Source organism: Conger conger, chromosome 5 (genome assembly GCF_963514075.1).
Source record: "Conger conger chromosome 5, fConCon1.1, whole genome shotgun sequence".
NCBI lineage: Eukaryota > Metazoa > Chordata > Actinopteri > Anguilliformes > Congridae > Conger > Conger conger.
In genome coordinates this window covers 32,046,455-32,058,205 of record NC_083764.1, presented here as the reverse complement: position 1 = coordinate 32,058,205, position 11,751 = coordinate 32,046,455, and the positions used below count along the sequence as shown (strand labels likewise).

General features: G+C 41.1%; 1 protein-coding gene across 1 annotated transcript in view; it reads left to right on the top strand.

The window, feature by feature from the left end:
• The window catches only part of ints9 (integrator complex subunit 9), a 46,744-nt gene extending 41,895 nt beyond the window's left edge, over positions 1–4,849 (top strand). The window contains exon 17 of the mRNA XM_061242541.1: positions 4,225–4,849. Within this exon, the coding sequence (XP_061098525.1) occupies positions 4,225–4,401 (177 nt within the window). The 3' untranslated portion in view covers positions 4,402–4,849. The remainder of the gene's footprint in view (positions 1–4,224) is intronic.
• The last annotated feature ends 6,902 nt before the right edge of the window (positions 4,850–11,751 follow it).

The following is an 11,751-nucleotide window of genomic DNA, read 5'->3' as shown; positions in this document are numbered from 1 at the left end:
TGGAGCCAAGTGTGTTCGCTCTGTGACATTTCTGTAACGATCACCCATAGTTGTAACTTATATAATGCATTCGGGGTAATTACCTTTTTAGTTTTTTGGGCACATAATAACCCTTCACACTGTAAAAGCATTATCAATCGGGGGCGTGGTTGCGCTAAACTAAAGTCAGCATACATTAAATCAGAATGTTTGTAAACAAAGGTTGCTAAGATACCTCCGGTTGGCCACTCAGCTGCAGAATGAAATAATGTTACTTGAAAATCGACTGAACCAGAGCTGTGTAGAAACAGTTAGCTAGTTAACTATGCCAAAATCATGAGGATAGCCCAGATCCGTCAGATCCGTTTACAGGGCGGCCTCAGGTGCTTGGCACAGTCAATGACAGCGACACAGAGACGCCCGACATTAGTTTCAAAGTGTCAGAAACAGGAGGTAACAAACAAAAAACACTACTAATTGCTCATGTCCTTCACAAACGTTGTTGGCAGCTAATGTTTGCTAATAAACAGCAGATGCTCATCAGCAGCCGTACATAGAAACACTGGGATGATTTTACATCAACTTGAAACATTAAATCCAACCTTACATGTTGTAAAACTAGCTAGCTAGTTATGGTGCTAACGTTATTGTAATAGGATTTCCAATAAGGCTTGCTAGCTTGCACTGGTTATTCATATTAATGATGTTGGCTAGCTAACATTAGCTACAACGTTAGGGGGGTTGCTGACATCTAACATTAACGTTACATTAGCTACCATCATATAAATAAAACAATTTTTTGCAGTTTTCATAAATTAATTTTATATTTCTACATTGACTTTATGTGTGTGTAGAAATTGGTTTTATCTAAGCAGATAAAATATTTAGACTTCAGAATTCATTGTTCTACTTCTGTCTGCAGTCATATCATCGATGAAGACAAATGATCCTGTTCCACTGGCAGCCATACAGGCCCAAGCCATAACACCCCCTCCACCATGTTTCATGGATGAGGTGGTATGCTTTGGATCATGGGCATTTCCTTTTTTTATTTCTCCAAACTTTCCTCTTTCCATCACTATGGTTCATGTTGATATTTGTTTCATCTGTCCACAAGACTTTGTTCTCGGGGTTCTTTTAGGTGCTTTTTTTACTCTTTTAGGGCATTCTCGCCTTTCTGTTCTTCAGACTTATCTGTGGTTTGCATCTTGTAGTGTACCCTGTAGTCCTGCTGGTGTAGTCTTCTACATTTGGTAGGCTTTGACACATCTACACCTGCATCCAGAAGAGTGTTTTTGATCTGTTTGGCCATTGTCAGGGGGGTTTTCATCACCATAGAGAAAAGGGATGGGCACGGTTAATCAACTTTTTTCTTGAAATAATTCTCCCATTGTTTGTGAAGTAATATCTAATCTAATTAATGTGCCTATACTGACTTTCATTGTTTTGGCAGTAGCACAGCATGATTGTAGTGCAGCCTATTAAGGGTGTTTGAAAAATAGATGTTTTTTATTTATTTAAATAAATCGGTTAATAGATTAAATGTCGGCAGTTAACCGAAACATGTAAATGCCCCTCCCTAATATGGAGAGTATTCTCCGGTCATCCATTACAGTGGTCTTGGTCTACAGGGTCTTTGGACATAATTGAGTTTATTTTTTGTTTTTTTTTTGTTAATATACCACGGTTGACTTGGGCATGCCCAGGGTTTTTGCAATATTCCTGATTGATTATGATGGCCAGCTTGCAATTTGCATCGACACTGCTGTCTTCCTCATGTTGCACCCAAACAACAATCTCCAATGGCAATTGCAAAGTCTAGAATCAAGAATTGACCTCAACAGCTCTCTTCTGCATTCACTTATGACACAAATTAATACACTTGCCGATTGAAATGCGTTTGTCATGCAAATTGAACAAATACTTGTAGAACCTTAAAACTGGGGGGGCATGTACAAAAGATGCTGTCATTTCTGAATGGTTCATTCGATATGGATGAAAATACCCTCAAATTAAAGGTGGCAGAACTTCAACCTCATTGTATCCTTTCAAACTCAGTGCTAGAGTACAGAATCACAAAAAAAATGTGTCACAGTCCAATGAATTACTCTAGATCACAAGAATTCATAATATGCTTACAGCATAGTCCCAATTACTTTGAGGAAATATACATTTTCCCCATGAAGAACTGGACCTCTCCATGTGGAAAAATGACATGTAAAAAGTTCAATTCTGACCTCTATGGAAGGACGTATAAGAATTTTGGTAATGTTGCGAGGAGAGAATACACTCATCTGTATTTGAATTTCCACAAAGCATACAATGACAGCCAGCACAGTGATGAATTTGTGAGGAACTGTCAGATTAAGAGGGATACATCTTTGAAGATCTTTCACAAATCAGCTTAATCTCCTTTGAAAACCAATTATTTTTTATTTGGAACTTTGTACAGATTAAGCTTTTGATTCCTTGACTGAAATAAAAAAGTTACTACAAATCATTTTTGAAATACAGTGCATCCGGAAAGTATTCACAGCGCATCACTTTTCCCACATTTTGTTATGTTACAGCCTTATTCCAAAATTGATTTGAAATTCATTTTTTCCCTCAAAATTCTACACACAACACCCCATAATGACAACATGAAAGAAGTTTTTTATTTTTTATTTTTGCAAATTTATAAAAAATAAAAAACTAAGAAATCACATGTACGTAAGTATTCACAGCCTTTGCTCAATACTTTGATGTACCTTTGGCAGCAATTACAGCCTCAAGTCTTTTTGAATATGATGCCACAAGCTATGTTTGCCCATGTTTCGCCCATTCCTCTTTGCAGCACCTCTCAAGCTCCATCAGGTTGGATGGGGAGCGTCGGTGCACAGCCATTTTCAGATCTCTCCAGAGATGTTCAAGTCTGGGCTCTGGCTGGGCCACTCAAGGACATTCACAGAGTTGTCCTGAAGCCACTCCTTTGATATCTTGGCTGTGTGCTTAGGGTCGTTGTCATCCAGGATGTCTCTGTACATTGCTGCATTCATCTTTCCCTCAATCCTGACTAGCATCCCAGTTCTTGCCGCTGAAAAACATCCCCACAGCATGATGCTGCCACCACCATGCTTCACTGTAGGGATGGTGTTGGCCAGGTGAGTGGTGCCTGGTTTCCTCCAAACATGACGCCTTTGTCTCATCAGACCAGAGAATTTTGTTTCTCATGGTCTGAGAGTCCTTCAGGTGCCTTTTGGCAAACTCCAGGCGGGCTGCCATGTGTCTTTTACTAAGGAGTGGCTTCCATCTGGCCACTCTACCATACAGGCCTGATTGGTGGACTGCTGCAGAGATGGTTGTCCTTCTGGAAGGTTCTCCTCTGACAGATTGACCATCAGGTTCTTGGTCACCTCTCTGACTAAGGCCCTTCTCCCCCGATTGCTCAGTTTAGACGGGCGGCCAGCTTTAGGAAGAGTTCTGGTGGTTCCAAACTTCTTCCATTTACGGATGATGGAGGCCACTGTGTTCATTGGGACCATCAAAGCAGCAAAAATATTTCTGTACCCTTCCCCAGATTTGTGCCTCGAGACAATTCCATTGACTTCATGCTTGGTTTGTGCTCCGACATGCACTGTCAACTGTGGGACCTTATATAGACAGGTGTGTGCCTTTCCAAATCATGTCCAATCAACTGAATTTACCACAGGTGGACTCCAATTAAGCTGTAGAAACATCTCAAGGTTGATCAGTGGAAACAGGATGCACCTGAGCTCAATTTTGAGCTTCATGGCAAAGGCTGTGAATACTTATGTACATGTGATTTCTTCGTTTTTTATTTTTAATAAATTTGCAAAAATCTCAACTTTTCACATTGTCAATATGGGGTATTGTGTGTAGAATTTGGAGGAAAAAAATGAATTTAATCAATTTTGGAATAAGGCTGTAACATAACAAAATGTGGAAAAAGTGAAGCACTGTGAATACTTTCTGGATGCACTGTAAGTTTAAAAAACAATTTCTGCAAGTCGTTACTTAATAATAAATAGTTCTCATTTCTCAAACTCAAGCTCAGGAATTTGGGCCTGATAGATATTCCTGCACATCACTGTTACAATGTTACAGCAAAATTCTTGCTTGATTTTAGTTTGTGGCAGAGCAAGCATTGATGGGGTAGGTTGTTCCATGTGACAGAATCACTGTGTTCCCTGTGTGTCTGTGTCTGTGTCTGTGTCTGTGTCTGTGTCTGTGTGTTCCCTCCAGCATGGCATCACGGAGGTAAAGGTGGAGGACACGGTAGATGGACACATCCTGCACCTGCAGGCAGAGGACACGCTGATCCAGCTGGAGGAAGATGGGACACACATAGTTTGTGACAACAATGAACCACTGCGCACTGTCCTGAGGGACCTGGTGCTGCGCTTCCTGCAGAAGCTGTGAGCCCCAAAACATTGCCATCCATTCTGGCCGCAAAAGCCATACTCCATATTTCATTCTGACTTGAGAACTAATTCTGAATCCTAAAATTCATCTCTGCAACCAAGAACCGTCACCTCACAATTATGGACTATAAACCCACTCTCCTCACCAGATTCGAGTGCTGTAAATTGAAGTCCTGTGTAAGCACAGGATACCCCCAGTTTCACCCTGACCAGAGAGCTATGAATTCTGAAGTAGAGCTGTTGCTGTCAACCTCACAGCTCCATCATAGAAACTTTTTGAAGGTTTATTCTGCAAAAGGATTATTTTGAGGCTCCAGAAAAATGTTGGTGCTGTAATAGTATAATTCTGGCCTCATTTTCAATTGCTCTCCCTCTTAGTTTCTTCTCTTAATTGATATTTTGTCCTTGGTCTTTGTACTTAAAAATAAAATTCTTAAAAATTTTTATTTCCCTGTTGGCTTAACTGAACTAATTTTAGAAACATAAGATTTTAAAACTGCTGATCTACACCATTTAATTGTTTGATTGTGACTTTAACCATTGTGACCGTTGCATTGGTGCCATCATTAGGGGCTGTGATTGCATTGCACTCAAATTGAACAAATTTCACATCAGTGGTTTAGCTAGGAATTGTCTTATAACTATCAATGTTCCATTAACAAAGCCTACAATTAAAAGAAAGGACAACATTTAAATTAAAGATTTATCCAGAAAATTGGCATAATTATAATCTGATTTTCACCTGTTGTCCTAGTTTTTTTTATATGAAAAATAAAACTAAAAAAAATGGCCAGATTTTTTAAGAAAAATAATTTTTTTAAAAATGAGATGAAGACAATGCAATATCAAAATCTTTATATCCTATTCTTTGATTTGGGAGTCTACAGTTGTGTTCAAGAAAATAGCAACTTCAGTAACCTGATGAACCACTGTTATTAGTAGTAGTGATATTTCTGCATGGCAAATACTTGACTAGTAGATAGTAGTAGTAATGTAATAGAAAAAACAACAGACCCAACTGTCATGACATGCACGCTGCTTGTTCTGAGTAATTGACTCATTCATTGAAAGGGGCAAGTTCAAAATAATAACAGTGTGGAGTTTAATTAGAGAATTAATTCGTGTCAGGTGTCATTAATTGTCCTTTATTAAGAAAGAAAGGAAGCAAATGTTTCACACATTGTTCTAAAATATATTTCCTTCTGAATTGCTAAGTAAAATGGGCCGTTCCAAACACTGTTTGGAGGAACAGCGTCATTTGATTAAAAAGTTGATTGGAGAGGGGAAAACGTATAAAGAAGTGCAGCAAATTATAGGATGCTCAGCTAAAATGATATTAAATGCTTTAAAATGGCAACAAAAACCCAAAACAAGCGGAAGAAAACGAGAGACTACTGTTAAAACGGATGGAAGAATAGTGAGAATGGCAAAGATGCAACCATTCATCAGCTCCAGAGAGATCAAAGATGATCTACAATTACCTGTAAGTGCTGTTACAGTTAGAAGACGTTTGATCGAAGCTAAGCTATCAGAAAGAAGCCCCCGTAAAGCACCATTGTTGAAAAAAAGGGCATGTGCAGAATCTATTCAAATTTGCCAATGAACACATCGATTGGCCCAAAAAGAAAAGGTGTAACATTCTGTTGACTGATGAGAGAAACATTGCTCTTTTCAGGTCTAGTGGTCGTCGACAGTACGTCAGACAACCCCCTGAACTGGTACTGAATTCAAGCCACAGTACACTGTGAAGTTAGTGAAGCATGTTGGCAGCAATATCATGGTATGGGGATGTTTTTCATACTACGGTTTTGGGTTCGTATACCAGGGATCATGGATCAGTTTGAATACATCAAAATACTTGAAGAGATTATGTTGCCATATGCCGAAGAGGGAATGCCCCTGAAATGGGTGTTTCAACAAGACAACGACCGCAAACACACAAGTAAGCAAGCAACAGGTTTTGGATTGAGGTAATGGAGTGGCCAGCTCAATCCCCAACCTCAACCCCATTGAAAACTTGTGGGGTGACATTAAAAATGCAGTTTCTGAGGCAAAACCCAAAAATTCAGTTACTGTGGAATGTAGTTTGTTCATCCTGGGCAGAAGTTGGTTGACTCGATGCAATGCAGATGCGCAGCAGTCTTTGCTTCCTGTAAAAGAAAAACGCAAACTTGATCAAATTTGCTAATGCTTTGATTTGGAATATAATGTGTAATGTTTCCACTCCATTGGAAATATTGAACTAAAAGCTATGAAAAAATATTTGCACTTTATTCACTTTTTTAACACGCTGCTATTTATTTGAACAGAACTGTATATCTGCGGCGTTAAGGTAGGAGTTATGATCTGCCTATTAGATGTCAGAGTGCTGCATCTGATTCACCCCAATATTACAATATTACCCTTCACAGAGCCGTAGCACAAGTCTAAAGTGTGGGATAGGAAATATAGGGTAGTCCGGGGCACAAACTAACACATCATTTTTTTAATTTATCCCTCCGTCGGGGCATGTTGGAACCGTTTCACCCCCACTACTTCTGACTGAACTGTAATTGGCAGGAACTTTACCAATTCCCTAGAACTTTACCAATGGTCTATAGACATGTATCTTCTTGCTGGGTGAAAAAATATTTGCTCTTATATGTGTGTATATTCTTTAATTAAGCAAAAACAAGTCCTTGCTTACTGCATCACGCCTGCGACCCATTTACATCATCAAACTGTTGCATTCCTCTTTTGTGAATACTTTTCCAGGCTTTTACTGCAGCCTCTTTCAGTTGTTTGTTTCAGGGGGTTTTTCCCTTCAGTCTACTCTTCAGAAGATGAAATGCATGCTCAATTGATGATGAAGTTTCTCCCAATTAGTTTGGACACATTTTGCATTGTTTTTGTAGACTTCGGAATTACATTACATTACATTACATTACATTAATGGCATTTGGCAGACGCTCTTATCCAGAGCAACGTACAACAAAGTGCATACCCATAACCAGGGATAAGTGCGCTGAAAGACCCTAGAGGGAAGTACAATTTCAACTGCTACCTGTACAACAAAGATAAGGACCAGGGCCTATTTAAATTTTATTATTATTATTTTTTTTTGTTTATAAAAAATAAAAAAAACAACAAAGCAAAAGTGACCAAACTTAACTTTCCAAACACTGCTTACCTAGCCAACTAAAAATACCGATACACAAAGTAAATCACAATGACAACAATTAAGGTTCACAGTGAGGTAGGGAGGGACGGGGAGAGGTGCTGCTTGAAGAGGTGCGTCTTCAGTTTGCGCTTGAAGGTGGCTAGGTAAGCAGCAATTCTGACCTCAACGGGGAGTTCGTTCCACCACCGTGGAGCCAGAACAGACAGTAGTCGTGAGCGTGAGGTGGAGGTTCGGAGAGGGGGAGGTGCCAAGCGGCATGTGGAGGCTGAACGAAGAGGTCTGGCAGGGGTGTAGGGTCTGATGATTTTTTGTCAGTAAGCTGGGGAAGACCCCTTAACTGCTTGGAAGGCTAGCACCAATGTTTTGAATTTGATGCGAGCCATGACAGGCAGCCAGTGGAGGGAAGTAAGCAGGGGGGTGACGTGTGAATATTTGGGATGGTTGAAGACCAGACGAGCTGCTGCATTCTGGATAAGTTGGAGGGGTCTGATGGCAGACGCTGGGAGGCCAGCCAAGAGGGAATTGCAGTAGTCCAGGCGGGACAGAACCATCGCTTGGACCAGGAGCTGGGTCGAGTAGGGGGTGAGAAAGGGGCAGATTCTCCATATGTTGTAAAGGAAGAACCTGCATGACCGGGTCACCGCCGCAATGTTCTCGGAAAGGGACAGTCTGCTGTCCATCACCACGCCGAGGTTCCTTGCACTGGGTGATGGCATGAGTGTGGTATCCCCGAGGGAAATGGAGAGATCCAGATGGGGAGAGGTATTAGCAGGGATAAGTATCATTTCAGTCTTACCTGGGTTGAGCTTTAGATGGTGGTTGTCCATCCAGCTCTGGATGTCACTCAGGCAAGCAGAGATACGGGCTGAAACCTGCGTATCAGATGGTGGGAACGAGATGAAGAGTTGGGTATCGTCCGCATAGCAGTGGTAGGATAGCCCAGGTGCAGTGATCACAGGGCCAAGGGAACGAGTGTAAAGAGAAAAAAGAAGCGGGCCTAGGAATTCATCCTGCTGCTACAATCATAAGCTACATTATCAATGAAGATTAGTGAGTCCACTCCAGAAGCAACCATGCAAGCCCAAGCCATGACACTTCCTCCACCGTGCTTCACAGATGAGCTTGTATGTTTTGCTGAAGGAAGGCTTGCTTTCGTCAACCTTAATAATATTTTCTGTTGTTAAGGGGAAATTCTGTGCGATTTCGGCTACAGAATTGATAAAATATTCATTAAAGGCTACAGCTATTTGTGCTGGGTCTTACATTAGCTTACCATTCAGTTTCAGCTCTAACTGGTTCCTAGGCCTGTGGTTGATCCCCATTACATTCTTAATCTGTTCCCAGATCAGCTTTGTGTTACCCTTTGCCTCATTGATAATTGTTATAAAAAAGTTGGCTTTGGCCTTTCTGATTGCTTTGGTTACTTTGTTACGTAATGAGGTGAACCTCTGCCTATCACTATTTAATTTAGTCTTCAGAGCTCTTTTCAGTGCAGAGTCTCTTTCCTTCATCAGGTTAAATATTTCAGTATTGAGCCAAGGAAGTGCATTGTTTTTTTTCTTTCCTTTCACTTTTCTAGTGAACTCCTCAACTAAACTATGTAACTTGGTTGTAAGCGTTTTGCAATCTGCTTCTACGTTGCTCCCAGTAAGTATATTTTTCCAATCAGTCTGCTGAACTGCTCTTTCAAAATTGACCATTTCATTTTTTGGAATCCTAAGTTGCTCCACAGGTTTATAAGAATGATGAAAGTGCTTCTTTGTCAGTTTTCTTGACATTAATGTCAAATTATGGTCGGACAGTCCAGTAATAAAATTGAATGTCTTAATTCTTTCAGGCTTGTTGCTGAATATTAAGTCTATCTGTGTCTGGGAGGATGCAGTTATTCTAGTTGGTCCTTCCATCAGTTGCGTAAAATCCAAACTATCTGTGACCTGCTTAAGGGCTTTCCTATTAGTCTTATCTAGCCAATTACAATTCAGATCACCAAGTAGTATTACCTCAGTTTTAAAATCACATGCTTGAAGCAGCTTTTTAAATGTGATGTAAAAATCATTATTGGAAGAAGGTGGACGATATACAACAATGAGCACAAAGGACATTTCAGGTGAGAGCATTATATTCAGTCCAATACATTCTAAATCATGATTAAAAGGCCAGCATATTTGATGACAGTTGATACGGTCTTTGATATAGATCATGACCCCACCCCCTCTTCCCTTAGATCTGTCCTGTCTAAAGGTGTTATAGCCTGGTACATGTAATGCAGCAGATGGAGAGTTGCTATGTAACCATGACTCCGACAGGCATAGAAAATCCAAGTTAGAGTTACTAAGAAGATGATGCACTTGTTCAGCCTTTGGAGTGAGGCTACGGATGTTAATATGTCCTCCAAAAATACCCCTGGGTTTGAGCCGTGGGTCCCAGATCACCTGAGAGTGATTAACAGTTTTAAAAAAGTTCAGTCTGCGATGTTTTTTAAAAACAGGGTTAATGTTGCTTCTGTAAGCACTGTGGGCCGTACAGAACGGATCTCGACTCTCCGCGACAGGTACGCCGGTGGCCGCCGCTCCCGCACTCCGCCCGAAGTCGCCCTTGCGTCTGGTACCGAACCCCGCAACTCCCAATACGCCACGCTCGGTACGCCTGGCATCGTCTCCCCCGACCCTCGACGCAGCCCCCGGACAGCAAAGAGGTGGAGACGGATCAGTAAGGATGTCACAGGTAAAACCAGCAGGTTCACTGTTTACCATGCTTACCTGAGAGAAGGTGTTATTGCTCTCCAGTAGATCCGCCAGGTTGTTGACTTCCTCATTCGCATTAACCGGACCAGGGCACTGATGAATATCTCCAGATAAAAGCAGGCAAATGGCTATGATAAGCTTGCATGTGTCTAAATTTCTTTTGATTGTTTTGGATTTGTATCTGACGCGGTTGAGCCCAAGATGACACGCAAAAGTACTCATCAAAACGGCTTTGCCAAATCCAAAATGTTTGACGTTCATTCCGATCAAAACTTCACCTTCTGATTGTGTTTTACAAACATTTAAAGACCCGCAATTAAAATTATGGGGGGTAAAACCAAAAATACCTGTAAAGCTTAAAAACATCACAAAAGTGAGAAGGGCTGCTGACGCACCAACCCTGCCCAACGCCATCAACGAATTTAGCCTGTAACCGCTGCTGCAACACTGTTCCTCCCCTGGTTCATCCCCATGCTTCAACGCATCCTGGAGCTACAAATGCATCCCCCCAAGCTGCATACTTTACATTCCTCCATGGAGAATTTCTAACTCAACCTATCAGCCAGTGAAGGATAGGCACCCCTCTCCCTATAGCCAGGTTCCTCCTGAGATTTCTTCCCAATGGCTCCTCACTTTTTTACCTGGTATCTGGGGGTGCAGGGCTGGCATTACCATTTTTTTCTTCCCTCCTGTTCCTCTGTAAAGCGTCTTTGTGACCATCCGCTATACAAATAAATCTTATGAAGCTGTAAGTGGGTATTCTTGGTTTTCACCTTAAAATGAGTGAACAATTTAGACCCCTAATTGAAGCAAGATAATTGATTGATGCAGGTGAGTATGCATCAAATGAAACAAGCTAAACCATGGACCATGGTTCAGAAACCTTGCATAGGCCATTTGAGAAGGTTTTTTTTAGTCCATTCTGAAACATGGAACATACTAGTTCTAGGACAGTAGAAACATACAACCTGGTTGTATAACCTGGTAGATTCCTTATCTCCAGGACATGAACATTACACCCATGGTTACATGAACTTGTAACTTCTCCTGGCTGTGATTGAGGGGTGGAGTACACGGTGGGCAAGAGTGGGCACTCCCTGTTATGCCAGTTTTTCAGAGGACCTGGAGACCTTCCATCAACCCAAAAAATGTTTACCTTACTCCTGTCCATTTGTTCATCCACACTTAAGTCAACCACAGGTCCAGACCCCGTGGGAAAGGAGAAAATAGTGAAGAAATAAAGGAGGGTTTTCTGGTAGTGGAAATGCGGAGATTGGAAACAAAGGAGGTGACACTGCAGATGTGTAACAATGTCAGGGGTTATATAAATTTAAAAAAAAAATTTTTTATATATAAGTATTCTGTGTAAAGTGCTTGTTTGCCAGGACCAACTGACCCCTGTCAATCTGGTACAGGAGCATGCTCGAAGCTGCATGTTGGGCAG